The 19451-nt window shown below is 74.2% G+C and overlaps 2 protein-coding genes across 2 annotated transcripts in view; one reads left to right on the top strand and one right to left on the bottom strand.

The window, feature by feature from the left end:
- The first annotated feature begins 1230 nt into the window (after positions 1–1230).
- On the top strand, positions 1231–10844 carry LOC142823434 (transmembrane protein 198-like). The gene is given in 6 exon segments (XM_075914482.1): positions 1231–1427; positions 3281–3526; positions 7418–7993; positions 9008–9120; positions 9122–9199; positions 9395–10844. Coding segments are annotated over 5 exon segments (1077 nt in total). The 5' UTR covers positions 1231–1427; positions 3281–3363; the 3' UTR covers positions 9542–10844.
- A 7262-nt stretch (positions 10845–18106) lies between these two features.
- The window catches only part of LOC142823433 (obscurin-like protein 1), a gene marked incomplete at its 5' end in the record, with an annotated part of 30671 nt that continues 29326 nt past the window's right edge, over positions 18107–19451 (bottom strand). The window contains 1 exon segment of the mRNA XM_075914481.1: positions 18107–18852. Within this exon segment, the coding sequence (XP_075770596.1) occupies positions 18845–18852 (8 nt within the window).

Genomic DNA, 19451 nt, shown 5'->3' with positions numbered 1-19451 from the left:
CTGGAAGGAGGATGGGGACCAGGGGGCAGGGCTGGGAGGAGGATGGGGGACCAGGAGGCAGGGCTGGGAGGAGGATGGGGGACCAGGGGGCAGGGCTGGGAGGAGGATGGGACCAGGGGGCCGGGCTGGGAGGAGGATGGGGACCAGGAGGCAGGGCTGGGAGGAGGATGGGGGACCAGGGGCCGGGCTGGGAGGAGGATGGGGGACCAGGAGGCAGGGCTGGGAGGAGGATGGGGGACCAGGGGGCAGGGCTGGGAGGAGGATGGGGACCAGGGGGCCGGGCTGGGAGGAGGATTGGGGGACCAGGAGGCAGGGCTGGGAGGAGGATGGGGGACCAGGGGGCAGGGCTGGGAGGAGGATGGGACCAGGGGGCCGGGCTGGGAGGAGGATGGGGGACCAGGAGGCAGGGCTGGGAGGAGGATGGGGACCAGGGGGCAGGGCTGGGAGGAGGATGGGGACCAGGGGGCCGGGCTGGGAGGAGGATGGGGACCAGGAGGCAGGGCTGGGAGGAGGATGGGGGACCAGGGGGCCGGGCTGGGAGGAGGATGGGGGACCAGGAGGCAGGGCTGGGAGGAGGATGGGGGACCAGGGGGCAGGGCTGGGAGGAGGATGGGGACCAGGGGGCCGGGCTGGGAGGAGGATGGGGGACCAGAGGCAGGGCTGGGAGGAGGATGGGGGGACCAGGGGGCAGGGCTGGGAGGAGGATGGGGACCAGGGGGCAGGGCTGGGAGGAGGATGGGGACCCAGGGGGCAGGGCTCGGAGGAGGATGGGGACCAGGGGGCAGGGCTGGGAGGAGGATGGGGGACCAGGGGGCAGGGCTGGGAGGAGGATGGGGGACCAGGGGGCAGGGCTCGGAGGAGGATGGGGACCAGGGGGCAGGGCTGGGAGGAGGATGGGGGACCAGGGGGCAGGGCTGGGAGGAGGATGGGGGACCAGGGGGCAGGGCTGGGAGGAGGATGGGGGCCGGGGGGGCCGGGCTGGGAGGAGGATGGGGACCAGGGGGCAGGGCTGGGAGGAGGATGGGGGACCAGGGGGCAGGGCTGGGAAGAGGATGGGGGACCAGAGGGCAGGGCTGGGAGGAGGATGGGGGCCGGGGGACCAGAGGGCAGGGCTGGGAGGAGGATGGGGGCCGGGGGACCAGGGGGCAGGGCTGGGAGGATGGGGGCCGGGGGACCAGGGGGCAGGGCTGGAGGAGGATGGAGGCCGGAGGGCTGGGGGGCAGGGCTGGGAAGAGGATGGGGGACCAGAGGGCAGGGCTGGGAGGATGGGGGCCGGGGACCAGGGGGCAGGGCTGGGAGGATGGGGGCCGGGGGGCCGGGGGGCAGCGCCCCATTGGATGGATGGAGGGAGAGGCTGTAGCAGAGGAGGCAGCAGACGGCTAATTTCCCTGCAGCCAATCCACAAGCGCCTTGGCTGCCTAGCAACAGTGAGTGGCCAATGGGGCGGCAGCGGGTGGGCAGGGGAGCTCCCCCTGGGGCGACAGGGCCCTGCAGCCGGGGGCCATTCGGGTGCGAGCGGGGGGGGGGGTGCCCAGGGGCCCTGCCACAGCTGCCCAGCCCCCCCCCCCGAGTGCTGCACCCGCAACCATGCTGCGTGTCCCCAGTGCAGCCCCCCCCCCCAGCGCTCTGCCCCCCCACCCGCCACCCCCTGGCGCCCCTCACCCCCAGCCAGCTGGCAACCCAGAACCTGGCCCAGACATGCCCAGACGGCAGGGGAGCCGATCTGCGCCCCCCCCCGCAGACACTGCAAGGACACCGGGCCTGCTGCTCCGTGCCCCCCCCCAGACGGCAGGGGAGCCGATCTGCGCCCCCCCCCCCCCCCCCCCCCCGCAGACACTGCAAGGACACCGGGCCTGCTGCTCCGTGCCCCCCCAGACGGCAGGGGAGCCGATCTGCGCCCCCCCCCCGCAGACACTGCAAGGACACCGGGCCTGCTGCTCCGTGCCCCCCCCCAGACGGCAGGGGAGCCGATCTGCGCCCCCCCCCGCAGACACTGCAAGGACACCGGGCCTGCTGCTCTGTGCCCCCCCCAGACGGCAGGGGAGCCGATCTGCGCCCCCCCCCCGCAGACACTGCAAGGACACCGGGCCTGCTGCTCCGTGCCCCCCCCAGACGGCAGGGGAGCCGATCTGCGCCCCCCCCCCCCGCAGACACTGCAAGGACACCGGGCCTGCTGCTCCGTGCCCCCCCCAGACGGCAGGGGAGCCGATCTGCGCCCCCCCCCCCCGCAGACACTGCAAGGACACCGGGCCTGCTGCTCTGTGCCCCCCCCAGACGGCAGGGGAGCCGATCTGCGCCCCCCCCCCGCAGACACTGCAAGGACACCGGGCCTACTGCTCCGTGCCCCCCCCCAGACGGCAGGGGAGCCGATCTGCGCCCCCCCCCCCCGCAGACACTGCAAGGACACCGGGCCTACTGCTCCGTGCCCCCCCCCAGACGGCAGGGGAGCCGATCTGCGCCCCCCCCCCCGCAGACACTGCAAGGACACCGGGCCTGCTGCTCCGTGCCCCCCCAGATGGCAGGGGAGCCGATCTGCGCCCCCCCCCCCCCGCAGACACTGCAAGGACACCGGGCCTACTGCTCCGTGCCCCCCCCCAGACGGCAGGGGAGCCGATCTGCGCCCCCCCCCCCGCAGACACTGCAAGGACACCGGGCCTGCTGCTCCGTGCCCCCCCAGATGGCAGGGGAGCCGATCTGCGCCCCCCCCCGCAGACACTGCAAGGACACCGGGCCTGCTGCTCCGTGCCCCCCCAGATGGCAGGGGAGCCGATCTGCACCCCCCCCCCCCGCAGACACTGCACGGACACCGGGCCTGCTGCTCTGTGCCCCCCCCAGACGGCAGGGGAGCCGATCTGTGCCCCCCCCCGCAGACACTGCAAGGACACCGGGCCTGCTGCTCCGTGCCCCCCCAGATGGCAGGGGAGCCGATCTGCGCCCCCCCCCCGCAGACACTGCACGGACCAGTGCCCTCCTCCAGATGCCAGGGGTGTCAGCCCTTAGCTCCATCGGGCAGTCTGCCTTCCAGGGCCCCTGCCTGGGCACGGGGGGGGGGGGGGGGCGGAGGGGTTAGGGTGCCATTGCTGGGAGCCCTGGGCTGGGTCCCTACCAGGAAGTGTCCCCTGGGTGCCCATCCTAGGGCCTCTCCGGCTGGCTCCCTGCCTGCCGGGGCCATCCCAGGGTCCCCCGGCTGTCTGGGGGGGCGGGCGGCGGCTGAGCCCCTCCCTCGCCATGCTGCAGGGGCCCTTAGCTCACCCTTCCCCCATGGCTCTCCTCTCGCCAGCTGCAGGGGGCTCCTGATGCAGCCCGGCCTGCGGGGAGCGGGGAGCCCCGGGGGCGTCTGACCCCCCGGGATCGCCGGGAGCCATGGCGGCCACCATGCAGACGCTGCGCTTCAAGCTGCTGCCGCACGACCCGGGGCAGGAGTGGGGGCCCAGCTGCGAGCAGGAGCCTGAGCGCCGGTACCAGGTGGTGCCCTCGGTCGTGTGCACCATGTGCTGCCTCTTCGGGATCATCTACTGCTTCTTCGGTGAGCGCAGCCCCGGCCGTGTGCCGGGCGGGGGGCGGGGTAAGGGGGCGGCCAGCCGGCTCAGAGGCCCTGCTCCCGGGCAGGCTGCTAGCCACAGGCCCGGGTCCTCCCCTTCCCAGGCCCCCTCCCGCCCGAGGGAGATCTGAGCCAGGCAAGCCACGCCCGCGCCGTGTGGCCGGCTGCGTGAACCACTCGGAACCGCTCCCTGGCAGGGCACAGGGATGGGGCGTCTGAGGGGTCTCCCAGCGACTTCTGGCCGTCCGGCCTGCTCGCTGCTCGACCGCGGCGACACCAGTCCCGGCTGAGCAGTGTTCCCTGCTCGGCGCTCTCAGCCGGTGCTACAGCCGCGCGGCCTGGCTCGGTGCCACACGATCGGCTCAGTTAAGCTTTGGATCAGCGCCAGTGCGCCCGGCAAGCCGAGCTCGTGGGCAGCCGCCAGGAGAGATTCAGGGGCCGCCCAGTGATTAGTAGAGCATCCACAGCAGGTGTTTCTATTGGTGGTGCACAGCCGCACATGCCTTGGTGCAACAATGTTTATTCTGCACACGCATGGGAACATGGGAGGGGCCAGTGATCAGAGCCCGCCCCCGCAAAGGGGGATGAGAGTCTGCGGGTCACAGAGCAGTTGCAGGCTGCGTTCAGCCCAGAGACCCTTTGCGGAGGAAGCTGCAGCCGGAGAGCGGCGGAGCCTGCGGGTGACCTTAGAAGGGAGGGCAGCCCAGCAGCAGCATCCACTGGGGGAGAAGCCGAAAGGAGCCGCGGCAGGGCAGGGGCCAGGGCCGGCTGGCTGCCAGGAGAGGGGCCGGCGAGCTGCAGACACGCTGGGGGTCAGCCCGGAGGCCAGCGGGAACTAATGGCTGGGCCTGGCTCCTGGGCGCCTGGGCAGCTCCTGTGACGGAGCTCGGGTTACCGGGTAGACCCCCCAAATACCAGCCACACTTGATCGTGGCGGCGGGGGGAGGAGGGACCAGCCAGGGGGAAGGGAGGCAGGGCTGGCGGGGGGAGTCGGGGGCTGTGGGGCTGGCCAGGAGGAAGGGGGGGCAGGAGGTGGGGCTGGCGCCACTGCCCCCACCCCGCCTGGCCTTTGCACACGACCACAGGCTCCCACCGCCCAGTCCCTCCCCCGCCCCCGCCAGGCTTCTGTCCGGTGCCCAGCCGGAAATTCAGAAAGCACCGGCCATTGCGCAGCGCACCTCGCACAGCGCACAACGCGCAGCGCACAACGCGCAGCGCACAGCGCACATCGCACAACGCACAGCGCACAACGCACAGCGCGCATCGCACAGCGCACAACGCACATCGCACAGCGCACATCGCACAGCGCACAACGCACCTCGCACAACACACAGCGCACAACGCACATCGCACAGCGCACAACGCACCTCGCACAACACACAGCGCACAGCGCACCTCGCACAGCGCACAACGCACAGCGCACAACGCACAGCGCACAACGCACATCGCACAGCGCACAACGCACAGCGCACAACGCACCTCGCACAGCGCACAACGCACCTCGCACAACACACAGCGCACAGCGCACAGCGCACCTCGCACAGCGCACAACGCACAGCGCACAACGCACAGCGCACAACGCACCTCGCACAACGCACCTCGCACAACGCACAACGCACCTCGCACAGCGCACAACGCACCGCGCACAACGCACAGCGCACAACGCACCTCGCACAGCGCACAACGCACAGCGCACAGCGCGCATCGCACAGCGCACAACGCACAACGCACCTCGCACAGCGCACCTCGCACAGCGCACCTCGCACCTCGCACAGCGCACAGCGCACAACACACCTCGCACAGCGCACAGCGCACAGCGCACCTCGCACAACGCACCTCGCACAGCGCACCTCGCACAGCGCACCTCGCACAACGCACCTCGCACAGCGCACAACGCGCATCGCACAGCGCACAACGCACAGCGCACAGCGCACAACGCACCTCGCACAGCGCACAACGCACAGCGCACATCGCGCATCGCACAGCGCACAGCGCACAGCGCACAACGCACAGCGCACAACGCACCTCGCACAGCGCACAACGCACAGCGCGCATCGCACATCGCGCATCGCGCATCGCACAGCGCACAACGCACAGCGCACAACGCACCTCGCACAACACACAGCGCACAACGCACATCGCACAGCGCACAACGCACAGCACACCTCGCACAGCGCACAGCGCACCTCGCACAGCGCACAACGCACCTCGCACAACACACAGCGCACAGCGCGCATCGCACAACGCACAACGCACAGCACACCTCGCACAGCGCACAGCGCACCTCGCACAGCGCACAACGCACCTCGCACAGCACACCTCGCACAGCGCACAACGCACCTCGCACAGCGCGCCTCGCGCAGCGTGCATCGCACAGCGCACAGCGCGCAACGCGAGGTGCGCGGTGCGTTGTGCGCTCCCGCACCGCCCTGGCCCTGGCCCCGCCCGAGGCAGCGCTGCTCTGCCTGCTCCCGCGCCTCCCCGGCCCCGCCCGCACTGGGGCAAACCCGCCCGGGGGCAGCGCTGCTCTGCCTGCTCCCGCGCCTCCCCGGCCCCGCCCGCACTGGGGCAAACCCGCCCGGGGGCAGCGCTGCTCTGCCTGCTCCCACGCCTCCCCGGCTCCGCCCGCACTGGGGCAAACCCGCCTGGGGCAGCGCTGCTCTGCCTGCTCCCGCGCCTCCCCGGCCCCTCCCGCACTGGGGCAAACCCGCCTGGGGGCAGTGCTACTCCGCCTGTTCCTGCGCCACCCCGGGCCGTGGCACCATGCAGCCGCCTGTGCACGCGGCGGGGGTTGTGCGGGGGCACCGTGCTGGGCGGAGTGGTCCCAGGAAAGCTGCTCCCATGTGGCGTGGCACTGCCCACGCTCCATTCCCTGCAGCCGGGCGGCTCCTGCTTCGCCGGACAGGCCCTGCCAGAGGCTCCCAACGCTCGGCGGGCCCCCCCAGCGTCAGACCCGTGAACCGTGCAAGTCGGCAGCCTCGGCCACCAAGTGCTGGCAGCTGGCAAGCAGCCCAATCCCGGGGTGCCAGTCCCTTGCGCGTGGCCCCAGAGCCCTGCCGACGGGCGTGGCTGCTTGGCCCACGTGGGCGCACTGTCCTGTGCCCGCCCATGCCGGAGAGCAAGCCGGGTCCCTGCCTCCCCACTGCTGGGGAGACCAGCCAGACGGGGCTGAGGCTGGGGGGGTGACGGCGCGTTGGGAACCCCCGACCCTGCACCCCGTCCGCAGCGGGGACTCCGCCGGGCCGCAGGGATGGTGGTTTATGGCTTCTCCGAGATGCAGCCCAGCGCAGGTTTGACAAGGGCCTAGGCCAGGCCGACAGCCCCTGTTCCCTTGGGGGGCGGGCTCACAGGCCCCTGCACCCCCACACTGGGGTTTAGTCTCCTTCCTCCGTGCTTCCCCACACTACGACTGCCCAGCCCAGGCCCTGCCCCCAGCCAGGTGGCGTCTCCCCCGGGAAGAGCCTTGTTCCCTGCCCCGGCTGGGCCAATGCACGTGGGGGGAGTGAGGGGGAATGGCACAGCCCAGCGCAGCCAGGTGGGGACACCGGGGCACAGCCCAGCGCAGCTCCCCTCCCCCCACGTCACAGGGGGCAGGGCCAGGCCAGCGCTCAGCCTAGGCCCAGGCCCAGCTCAGGCACCAAGGGGCCCCGGGAGTGGGGATTCGTTCGGCCGACAGGTCGCTGTCTCAGCACGGTGCGGAGCCCAGAGCTTGGCTCCCGGCCTGGTGCCGCCCAGAGAGCCTGGGTGGGTCCCCAGCGGGTGTCCCAGGCTCAAGAGCCACAGTCCGGGTCTCCCTGGTGCCAGGCCCCCAGCCGCAGCCCCCTGCCCGCCTGTGCTGCCTCCAGCCCCCTTGGCTATGACCCCGTCTCCTCCCAGGCTACCGCTGCTTCAAGGCCGTCATGTTCCTGACCGGGCTGATGTTCGGCTCCATCATCATCTTCATGCTGTGCTACAAGGAGCGGGTGCTGGACACGCAGCTGAGCGTGGAGGCCTCGGTGGGCATCGGGCTGGGCATCGGCGTGCTGTGCGGGCTGGTCACCATGCTGGTGCGCAGCGTCGGGCTCTTCATGGTGGGGCTGCTGCTGGGGCTGCTGCTGGCGCTGGCGGCGCTGGTGGCCATGGAGCAGTTCTACCACCCGCCCACGGTGTGGGTGCCCATCGGGCTGCTGCTGGGCGTGGGCATGCTGGGCGCCGTGCTCACCCTGCAGTGGCAGAAGCTCTTCACCACGCTCTCCACGGCCGTCTTCGGCAGCGCCATCATGACCGTCACCGCCGACTACTTCATCGAGCTGCTGCTGCTGGTGCAGTACGTCTACGAGCGCGTCAAGGTGGCGCCCGCCCGGCCCCTCTGCTGGTACAGCTGGGTCATCCTGGGCGTGTGGCCCGTGCTCGCCCTGCTGGGCGCGCTGGTGCAGTGGAAGGTCACGGCCGAGGGCTACTCGCACACCGAAGGTGAGGCGGGCGGGGCAGCGGCTCTCACTGACGGGGCCTCGGGAGCCCCTGGGGAGTCGTGGGAGAGTGACATGATCCATGTGCAGCAATACGGAGGTGATGGGTCGCGCGCCCCCACCGTGCTGGTGCACAGGGATGGGAAGGATTAGAGGGACAATGTGGGGTGCAAGTCCGGGTGCCGGGGGGGGCAGACCCCTCATGCCCCTCTCTCTTGCCCCCAGTGATCAGCCGGCAGCAGTGGTGAGTGCAGGGCTGGGCGCTGGGGGACGGGGGGGGGGGCGCTGGGGGGCAGGGAGGGCGCTGGGGGAGCAGACCCCTCATGCCCCTCTCTCTTGCCCGCAGTGGTGATCAGCCGGCGGCAGCGGCGGGTGCAGGGCCGGGTGCCGGGGGGGGGCGCTGGGGGGGGGGCGGGGGGCAGACCCCTCATGCCCCTCTCTCTTGCCCGCAGTGGTGATCAGCCGGCGGCAGCGGCGGGTGCAGGGCCGGGTGCCGGGGGGGGCGCTGGGGGGGGGGGCGGGGGGCAGACCCCTCATGCCCCTCTCTCTTGCCCGCAGTGATCAGCCGGCGGCAGCAGCGGGTGCAGGGCCGGGTGCCGGGGGGGGACGCGGGGGGGGCGGGGGGCAGACCCCTCATGCCCCTCTCTCTTGCCCGCAGTGATCAGCCGGCAGCAGCGGCGGGTGCAGGGCCGGGGGCCGGGGGGGGCGCTGGGGGGGCAGAGGGGGCCGGGGGGGCAGACCCCTCATGCCCCTCTCTCTTGCCCGCAGTGGTGATCAGCCGGCGGCAGCGGCGGGTGCAGGGCCGGGTGCCGGGGGGGGGCCGGGGGGGGGCGCTGGGGGGGCAGAGGGGGCCGGGGGGGGCAGACCCCTCATGCCCCTCTCTCTTGCCCGCAGTGGTGATCAGCCGGCGGCAGCGGCGGGTGCAGGGCCGGGTGCCGGGGGGGGCCGGGGGGGGCGCTGGGGGGGCAGAGGGGGCCGGGGGGGGCAGACCCCTCATGCCCCTCTCTCTTGCCCGCAGTGGTGATCAGCCGGCGGCAGCGGCGGGTGCAGCTGATGCGGATCAGGCAGCGGGAGCAGCGCAAGGAGAAGAGGAGGAAGCGGCGGCCGCCTCACCGCCCTGCCCCCCCACACAAGGCCCCCCGCCCCCGAGCCCAGCTACCGGCGCAAGCCCACCCCCGTGCGGCGCTTCGACGGCGACGTGCTCTCCCCCGTGAGTGCGGGCGGCGCTGGGGGGTCCCTGGGCCGGGGCCAGCAGCCTGCGCCAGGGGATTGACGCGCCCGCCCCTGCGGCGCCCCCTGCCGGGGAAGGGCCGTACTGCAGCAGGCAGCGAGCCGGCCCTGGCCGAGGCGGACCCGGCGGGGGGGGGGGGGGGCAGGGGCCTCATCTCCCTCCCTCTCTCCGCAGAGCTACATCCAGAGCTTCCGGGAGCGGCAGACGGGCCCGTCGCTGAGCAGCCTCATCACGAGCACCCGCGCCCGGGTGGAGCTGGACTATGACTGCGGCTCCACCGTGCCCCTGACCATGGGCTCCGGGCCAGCGCTCCGGGTGTAGGCCAGCCCCTGCCTCCAGCCACACCAGCACCCGGCCCGCCAGGGCCCCGGGCCCAGCACCCGGACCAGCACCCGGCCCGCCAGGGCCCCGGGGCCCAGCACCCGGACCAGCACCCGGCCCGCCAGGGCCCCGGGCCCAGCACCCGGACCAGCACCCGGCCCGCCAGGGCCCCGGGCCCAGCACCCGGCCCAGCACCCGGCCCGCCAGGACCCCACCTGCCCAGCACCCGGACCAGCACCCGGCCCGCCAGGGCCCCGGGCCCAGCACCCGGACCAGCACCCGGCCCGCCAGGACCCCACCTGCCCAGCACCCGGACCAGCACCCGGCCCGCCAGGGCCCCGGGCCCAGCACCCGGACCAGCACCCGGCCCCAGCACCCGGACCAGCACCCGGCCCGCCAGGGCCCCGGGCCCAGCACCCGGACCAGCACCCGGCCCGCCAGGACCCCACCTGCCCAGCACCCGGACCAGCACCCGGCCCGCCAGGACCCCACCTGCCCAGCACCCGGACCAGCACCCGGCCCGCCAGGGCCCCGGGCCCAGCACCCGGACCAGCGCGGACCGGCCCCGGGCCCAGGAGGGCCCTCGGACACAGATGCAAGGGAGGCTGCAGGGGACATTTGGGCCGGAGCATGCCCAGGGCTCTGCCCGGCGCCGCCCGGGTGCTGGAGCAGGCTGAGCGCCCCACGCCCAGTCCGTGGCAGGGCGAATGAACCAAGGGCCCCTGCGTACCTGGGACTGGCCTGCTTTCTCCCACAGGCCCCTCCCTCTATCAGCTGCCTGGCTGCCTTGCCCCCAGAGCCCCCCCGCCCCCCCGGGCCTGCGCTCCCTGGCTTCCCTTTCTGCTGGCAGAGAACAGGAGGCCCCCGGCCGGCCTGCGGCGGGTGCGGCCCGAGGGGCGCAGGAATGAAGCCAAGGCCTCTCCCTCAGGGCGCGGGGCTCTGGCTAGCTCAGGGATAGGGGCCGAAGGGGGACCCCTCCCGGGCGCTGTTCTGCCCGGGCTGCCTGGCACGGGGGCCGGCGGGACTCAGGCGGCACCGTGGTACATTGATGCTGGGCGATGGGGCTGCCTGGCGGCTCCCCTCCGTGCGCCTCTCCCCGTCAGCGCCGCCCCTAGCATGCCCCGAATGCCCCCTGGGGGCAGGAGCTGCTGCCCCGCCCCCCAGCCGATCTCCGGGGTCCCCCACTAGCCCTGGGATGCTGCATGTTTCCCAGGCCCTGCGCCGGGTCCCCCTTTTCCTTCCCCCTTTTGTAAATGTGCCAAAGGCGGCCCGGCCGCGGCCGCGCAGTAAAGAGCCTTTTGGAGCCGCGCCTCCGTGACCTGCGGGCCGGGCGCAGCCAGCGCCCCTCTGCTCGGCCGGGCGCAGCTTCCCCAGCTGCACATGGCCAGCTCTGAGCGCCGGGGCCTGCAGCGGGGGGCCTCAGACCCCCCCCCAAGAGCCGGGATTGTCCAGCGCTGATGGGCGAGGGTGGCCGCATGGCGCCCATGTGCAGCGAAGGGGGCGGGGATGTGCAGGTGGGGGGGTGCCAGGTGATTGGGGTTCTATGCACTGGCACTGCTGCAGAGAGGGCACCGCCGGGTGATTGGGGGGGCAAAGGGGGCTGGGCACCGCCGGGTGATTGGGGGCTGGGCACCGCCGGGTGATTAGGGGGGCAAAGGGGGCTGGGCACCGCCGGGTGATTAGGGGGGCAAAGGGGGCTGGGCACCGCCGGGTGATTGGGGGGCTCAGGGGGCTGGGCACCGCCGGGTGATTGGGGGGCTCAGGGGGCTGGGCACCGCCGGGTGATTGGGGGGCTCAGGGGGCTGGGCAGCGGCAGCGCCAGGTGATTGGGGGGCTCAGGGGGGCTGGGCACCGCCGGGTGATTGGGGGGCTCAGGGGGCTGGGCACCGCCGGGTGATTGGGGGGCTCAGGGGGGCTGGGCACCGCCGGGTGATTGGGGGGCTCAGGGGGCTGGGCAGCGCCGGGTGATTGGGGGGCTCAGGGGGGCTGGGCAGCGCCGGGTGATTGGGGGGCTCAGGGGGCTGGGCACCGCCGGGTGATTGGGGGGCTCAGGGGGCTGGGCACCGCCGGGTGATTGGGGGGCAAAGGGGGCTGGGCACCGCCGGGTGATTGGGGGGGCTCAGGGGGCTGGGCAGCGCCGGGGATGATTGGGGGGCTCAGGGCTGGGCACCGCCGGGTGATTGGGGGGCTCAGGGCTGGGCACCGCCGGGTGATTGGGGGGCTCAGGGGGCTGGGCACCGCCGGGTGATTGGGGGGCTCAGGGGGCTGGGCACCGCCGGGTGATTGGGGGGCTCAGGGGGGCTGGGGCACCGCCAGGTGATTGGGGGGCTCAGGGGGCTGGGCACCGCCGGGTGATTGGGGGGCTCAGGGGGCTGGGCAGCGCCAGGTGATTGGGGGGCTCAGGGGGCTGGGCACCGCCGGGTGATTGGGGGGCTCAGGGCTGGGCACCGCCGGGTGATTGGGGGGCTCAGGGGGCTGGGCACCGCCGGGTGATTTGGGGGGCTCAGGGGGCTGGGCACCGCCAGGTGATTGGGGGGCTCAGGGGGCTGGGCACCGCCGGGTGATTGGGGGGCTCAGGGCTGGGCACCGCCGGGTGATTGGGGGGCTCAGGGCTGGGCACCGCCGGGTGATTGGGGGGCTCAGGGGGCTGGGCACCGCCGGGTGATTGGGGGGCTCAGGGCTGGGCAGCGCCGGGTGATTGGGGGGCTCAAGGGGCTGGGCACCGCCGGGTGATTGGGGGGCTCAGGGGGCTGGGCACCGCCGGGTGATTGGGGGGGCTCAGGGGGCTGGGCACCGCCGGGTGATTGGGGGGCAAAGGGGGCTGGGCACCGCCGGGTGATTGGGGGGCTCAGGGGGCTGGGCACCGCCGGGTGATTGGGGGGCTCAGGGGGCTGGGCACCGCCGGGTGATTGGGGGGCTCAGGGGGCTGGGCACCGCCGGGTGATTGGGGGGCTCAGGGCTGGGCACCGCCGGGTGATTGGGGGGCTCAGGGGGCTGGGGCACCGCCGGGTGATTGGGGGGCTCAGGGGGGCTGGGCACCGCCGGGTGATTGGGGGGCTCAGGGGGCTGGGCACCGCCGGGTGATTGGGGGGCTCAGGGCTGGGCACCGCCGGGTGATTGGGGGGCTCAGGGGGCTGGGCACCGCCGGGTGATTGGGGGGCTCAGGGCTGGGCACCGCCGGGTGATTGGGGGGCTCAGGGGGCTGGGCACCGCCGGGTGATTGGGGGGGCTCAGGGGGCTGGGCACCGCCGGGTGATTGGGGGGCTCAGGGGGCTGGGCACCGCCGGGTGATTGGGGGCAAAGGGGGCTGGGCACCGCCGGGTGATTGGGGGCTGGGCACCGCCGGGTGATTGGGGGGCAAAGGGGGCTGGGCACCGCTGGGTGATTGGGGGCTGGGCACCGCCGGGTGATTGGGGGGGCTCAAGGGGCCGGGCAGCGCCAGGTGATTGGGGGGGCTCAGGGGGCCGGGCACCGCCGGGTGATTGGGGGGGCTCAGGGGGGCTGGGCACCGCCAGGTGATTGGGGGGCTCAGGGGGCTGGGCACCGCCGGGTGATTGGGGGGCTCAGGGGGCCGGGCACCGCCAGGTGATTGGGGGGCTCAGGGGGCCGGGCACCGCCAGGTGATTGGGGGGCTCAGGGGGCTGGGCACCGCCGGGTGATTGGGGGGCTCAGGGGGCTGGGCACCGCCGGGTGATTGGGGGGCTCAGGGGGCTGGGCACCGCCAGGTGATTGGGGGGCTCAGGGGGCTGGGCACCGCCAGGTGATTGGGGGGCTCAGGGGGCTGGGCACCGCCGGGTGATTGGGGGGCTCAGGGGGCTGGGCACCGCCAGGTGATTGGGGGGCTCAGGGGGCCGGGCAGCGCCGGGTGATTGGGGGGCTCAGGGGGCTGGGCACCGCCGGGTGATTGGGGGGCTCAGGGCTGGGCACCGCCAGGTGATTGGGGGGCTCAGGGGGGGCTGGGCACCGCCGGGTGATTGGGGGGCTCAGGGGGCTGGGCACCGCCGGGTGATTGGGGGGCTCAGGGCTGGGCAGCGCCGGGTGATTGGGGGGCTCAGGGGGCTGGGCACCGCCGGGTGATTGGGGGGCTCAGGGGGCCGGGCACCGCCAGGTGATTGGGGGGGCTCAGGGCTGGGCACCGCCGGGTGATTGGGGGGCTCAGGGGGGCTGGGCACCGCCGGGTGATTGGGGGGCTCAGGGGCTGGGCAGCGCCAGGTGATTGGGGGGCTCAGGGGGCTGGGCACCGCCGGGTGATTGGGGGGCTCAGGGCTGGGCACCGCCAGGTGATTGGGGGGCTCAGGGGGCTGGGCACCGCCGGGTGATTGGGGGGCTCAAGGGGCTGGGCACCGCCAGGTGATTGGGGGGCTCAGGGGGCTGGGCACCGCCGGGTGATTGGGGGCTCAAGGGGCTGGGCACCGCCAGGTGATTGGGGGGCTCAGGGGGCTGGGCACCGCCAGGTGATTGGGGGGCTCAGGGGGCTGGGCACCGCCGGGTGATTGGGGGGCTCAGGGGGCCGGGCACCGCCGGGTGATTGGGGGGCTCAGGGCTGGGCACCGCCAGGTGATTGGGGGGCTCAGGGGGCTGGGCACCGCCGGGTGATTGGGGGGCTCAGGGGCTGGGCACCGCCAGGTGATTGGGGGGCTCAGGGGGCTGGGCACCGCCGGGTGATTGGGGGGCTCAGGGCTGGGCACCGCCAGGTGATTGGGGGGCTCAGGGGGCTGGGCACCGCCGGGTGATTGGGGGGCTCAGGGCTGGGCACCGCCAGGTGATTGGGGGGCTCAGGGGGCCGGGCACCGCCGGGTGATTGGGGGGCTCAGGGCTGGGCACCGCCAGGTGATTGGGGGGCTCAGGGGGGCTGGGCACCGCCGGGTGATTGGGGGGGCTCAGGGCTGGGCACCGCCAGGTGATTGGGGGGCTCAGGGGGCTGGGCAGCGCCGGGTGATTGGGGGGCTCAGGGGGCTGGGCACCGCCGGGTGATTGGGGGGCTCAGGGGGCTGGGCACCGCCGGGTGATTGGGGGGCTCAGGGGGCTGGGCACCGCCAGGTGATTGGGGGGCTCAGGGGGCTGGGCACCGCCGGGTGATTGGGGGGCTCAAGGGGCTGGGCACCGCCAGGTGATTGGGGGGCTCAGGGGGCTGGGCACCGCCAGGTGATTGGGGGGCTCAGGGGGCTGGGCACCGCCGGGTGATTGGGGGGCTCAGGGGGGCTGGGCACCGCCGGGTGATTGGGGGGCTCAGGGGGCTGGGCACCGCCGGGTGATTGGGGGGGCTCAGGGGGCCGGGCACCGCCAGGTGATTGGGGGGCTCAGGGGGCTGGGCACCGCCGGGTGATTGGGGGGCTCAGGGGGCTGGGCACCGCCGGGTGATTGGGGGGCTCAGGGGGGCTGGGCACCGCCGGGTGATTGGGGGGGCAAAGGGGGCTGGGCACCGCCGGGTGATTGGGGGGCTCAGGGGGCTGGGCACCGCCGGGTGATTGGGGGGCTCAGGGGGCTGGGCACCGCCGGGTGATTGGGGGGCTCAGGGGGGCTGGGCACCGCCGGGTGATTGGGGGGCAAAGGGGGCTGGGCACCGCTGGGTGATTGGGGGCTGGGCACCGCCGGGTGATTGGGGGGCTCAAGGGGCCGGGCAGCGCCAGGTGATTGGGGGGGGCTCAGGGGGCCGGGCACCGCCGGGTGATTGGGGGGCTCAGGGGGCTGGGCACCCGCCAGGTGATTGGGGGGCTCAGGGGGCTGGGCAGCGCCGGGTGATTGGGGGGCTGGGCACCGCCGGGTGATTTGGGGGGGCTCAGGGGGCCGGGCACCGCCAGGTGATTGGGGGGCTCAGGGGGCCGGGGCACCGCCAGGTGATTGGGGGGCTCAGGGGGCTGGGCACCGCCGGGTGATTGGGGGGCTCAGGGGGCTGGGCACCGCCGGGTGATTGGGGGGCTCAGGGGGCTGGGCACCGCCAGGTGATTGGGGGGCTCAGGGGGCTGGGCACCGCCGGGTGATTGGGGGGCTCAGGGGGCTGGGCACCGCCAGGTGATTGGGGGGCTCAGGGGGCTGGGCACCGCCAGGTGATTGGGGGGCTCAGGGGGCTGGGCACCGCCAGGTGATTGGGGGGCTCAGGGGGCTGGGCACCGCCAGGTGATTGGGGGGCTCAGGGGGCTGGGCACCGCCAGGTGATTGGGGGGCTCAGGGGGCCGGGCAGCGCCGGGTGATTGGGGGGCTCAGGGGGCTGGGCACCGCCGGGTGATTGGGGGGCTCAGGGCTGGGCACCGCCAGGTGATTGGGGGGCTCAGGGGGGCTGGGCACCGCCGGGTGATTGGGGGGCTCAGGGGGCTGGGCACCGCCGGGTGATTGGGGGGCTCAGGGGGCCGGGCACCGCCAGGTGATTGGGGGGGCTCAGGGCTGGGCACCGCCGGGTGATTGGGGGGCTCAGGGGGCTGGGCACCGCCAGGTGATTGGGGGGCTCAGGGGGGCCGGGCACCGCCGGGTGATTGGGGGGCTCAGGGCTGGGCACCGCCAGGGTGATTGGGGGGCTCAGGGGGCTGGGCACCGCCGGGTGATTGGGGGGCTCAGGGGGCTGGGCAGCGCCGGGTGATTGGGGGGGCTCAGGGCTGGGCACCGCCGGGTGATTGGGGGGCTCAGGGGGGGCTGGGCACCGCCGGGTGATTGGGGGGGCTCAGGGCTGGGCACCGCCAGGTGATTGGGGGGCTCAGGGGGCTGGGCACCGCCGGGTGATTGGGGGGCTCAAGGGGCTGGGCACCGCCAGGTGATTGGGGGGCTCAGGGGGCTGGGCACCGCCGGGTGATTGGGGGGCTCAAGGGGCTGGGCACCGCCAGGTGATTGGGGGGCTCAGGGGCTGGGCACCGCCAGGTGATTGGGGGGCTCAGGGGGCTGGGCACCGCCGGGTGATTGGGGGGGCTCAGGGGGCCGGGCACCGCCGGGTGATTGGGGGGCTCAGGGCTGGGCACCGCCAGGTGATTGGGGGGCTCAGGGGGCTGGGCACCGCCGGGTGATTGGGGGGCTCAGGGCTGGGCACCGCCAGGTGATTGGGGGGCTCAGGGGGCTGGGCACCGCCGGGTGATTGGGGGGCTCAGGGGGCTGGGCACCGCCGGGTGATTGGGGGGCTCAGGGCTGGGCACCGCCAGGTGATTGGGGGGCTCAGGGGGCTGGGCACCGCCGGGTGATTGGGGGGCTCAGGGCTGGGCACCGCCAGGTGATTGGGGGGGCTCAGGGCTGGGCAGCGCCGGGGTGATTGGGGGGCTCAGGGGGGGCTGGGCACCGCCGGGTGATTGGGGGGCTCAGGGCTGGGCACCGCCAGGTGATTGGGGGGCTCAGGGGGCCGGGCACCGCCGGGTGATTGGGGGGCTCAGGGCTGGGCACCGCCAGGTGATTGGGGGGCTCAGGGGGCTGGGCACCGCCGGGTGATTGGGGGGGCTCAGGGCTGGGCACCGCCAGGTGATTGGGGGGCTCAGGGGGCTGGGCACCGCCGGGTGATTGGGGGGCTCAGGGGGGCTGGGCACCGCCGGGTGATTGGGGGGCTCAGGGGGCTGGGCACCGCCGGGTGATTGGGGGGGCTCAGGGGGCCGGGCACCGCCAGGTGATTGGGGGGCTCAGGGGGCTGGGCACCGCCGGGTGATTGGGGGGGCTCAGGGGGCTGGGCACCGCCGGGTGATTGGGGGGCTCAAGGGGCTGGGTACCGCCGGGTGATTGGGGGGCTCAGGGGGCTGGGTACCGCCGGGTGATTGGGGGGGCTCAGGGGGCTGGGCACCGCCGGGTGATTGGGGGGCTCAGGGGGCTGGGCACCGCCAGGTGATTGGGGGGCTCAAGGGGCTGGGCAGCGCCGGGTGATTGGGGGGCTCAGGGCTGGGCACCGCCAGGTGATTGGGGGGCTCAGGGGGCTGGGCACCGCCGGGTGATTGGGGGCTCAGGGGGCTGGGTACCGCCGGGTGATTGGGGGGCTCAGGGCTGGGCAGCGCCGGGTGATTGGGGGGGGCTCAGGGGGCTGGGCAGCGCCGGGTGATTGGGGGGCTCAGGGGGCTGGGCACCGCCGGGTGATTGGGGGGCTCAAGGGGCTGGGCACCGCCGGGTGATTGGGGGGCTCAGGGGGCTGGGCACCGCCGGGTGATTGGGGGGCTCAGGGCTGGGCACCGCCGGGTGATTGGGGGGCTCAGGGGGCTGGGCAGCGCCGGGTGATTGGGGGGCTCAGGGGGCTGGGCACCGCCGGGTGATTGGGGGGCTCAGGGGGCTGGGCACCGCCAGGTGATTGGGGGGCTCAGGGGGCTGGGCACCGCCGGGTGATTGGGGGGCTCAGGGCTGGGCACCGCCGGGTGATTGGGGGGGCTCAGGGGGCTGGGCACCGCCAGGTGATTGGGGGGCTCAGGGGGCTGGGCACCGCCAGGTGATTGGGGGGGCTCAGGGCTGGGGGCAGCCAGGCTTGACTCTGGGCAGCGTCTCCCCTCAGGCGCCGGGCACCAGGGCAAGGAGCCTGCTCAGCTTCGGCGCCTCCTGGCTCTGACCCCCATGACCCCCCCAGCGAGGCCCGCCACAGACGGGACCTGGCGCAGGACGGAGCCTGTGAGTGCAGGGAGCCGGGATCTTCGGCAACGTCCGTCTGGGGGGGCTCCAGGTGCCCCCCCCCAGTCCCAAACCCAGAGACGGACCCCGCCCGGCAGCCAGCCTTAGACCCACCTTCCCCCGCACCGCCCCGGGAAACGGGTCACCCGTCTGCTCTCCAGCCCCCCGGCTGGCCCCTTGCAGGGGTCGGGTCCGGTCACCAGGACAGGGTGTCGGCCGGTCGCAGCCACACGGGCCCTGGGGTCGGGTCGCACACCCAGCCCCCCACCGCATAGGTACTTAGGGGAGAAACTGAGGCCCACACGGTATTCAAAGAAAAGAACTTTCCTACTTTGTCACAGTGGGGGAGCGTTGCCAAGTGACGGGGTCTGTGGCGGGCGGGAGGGGGCGGGGTCCCTGGGGAATGGGCCATGGGGCCCCTCCCCCACTGGGACCCCCGTCACAGTTCTGATCCTCTGTGCCCGGCGCCGCCCCAGCCAATGGGCCTGGGAGCCCAGCACCCGCGGGGTACGGCCCCCTCGCACGGGCGCCCGAGCCAGCCTGGCCTTCCTTGGGCTGCTCCCCCAGCCCCGTGGTCATGGGGGGCTGCCCTTGTTGCTAGGGAACAGACGAGCAGGGCCCCGCTGCGGGGTCGAACGGGGGGAGGGGTGACGCCGGAGCCCCCAGGGGGGCAGTGTCCCGCGGCGGGCAGCACGCAGCGCCACTGGCCCCGGCCGGCCTCCTGCCGCTGGACTCCGCTGACGCCGGCAGCTAGTGGCCTGCGAAGGAGAGGAGCCACTCAGGGGCCAGCGGGGGCTCAGGCACCCCACCCCCGCGAGGGACAGCTCCCAGCCCATGCACAGACCCTGCACCATGACCCCGCGCGGACAGGCCCCCACCAGAGCGCGGGGCAAGGAGGGCACCTGCCACCCCGGGACAGAGCCACGGAGCCCAGCCACGGGTGGGGGGGGACCCAGGACAGAGCCCAGCCAGGACAAGGCCACGGAGCCCAGCCACGGGTGGGGGGGGGACCCAGGCCAGAGCCCAGCCAGGACAAGGCCACGGAGCCCAGCCACGGGTGGGGGGGGACCCAGGACAGAGCCCAGCCAGGACAAGGCCACGGAGCCCAGCCACGGGTGGGGGGGGACCCAGAACAGAGCCCAGCCAGGACAAGGCCACGGCTCCCAGGCGGGGGGGGGGGGGAACCCAGGACAGAGCCCAGCCAGGACAAGGCCACGGCTCCCAGGTGGGGGGGGGGGACCCAGGACAGAGCCCAGCCAGGACAAGGCCACGGCTCCCAGGCGGGGGGGGGGGAACCCAGGACAGAGCCCAGCCAGGACAAGGCCACGGCTCCCAGGTGGGGGGGGGACCCAGGACA

This window comes from Pelodiscus sinensis, unplaced genomic scaffold, assembly GCF_049634645.1.
Source record: "Pelodiscus sinensis isolate JC-2024 unplaced genomic scaffold, ASM4963464v1 ctg155, whole genome shotgun sequence".
In the NCBI taxonomy this organism is placed as follows: domain Eukaryota; kingdom Metazoa; phylum Chordata; order Testudines; family Trionychidae; genus Pelodiscus; species Pelodiscus sinensis.
This window is presented reverse-complemented; position numbering and strand designations above follow the sequence as displayed.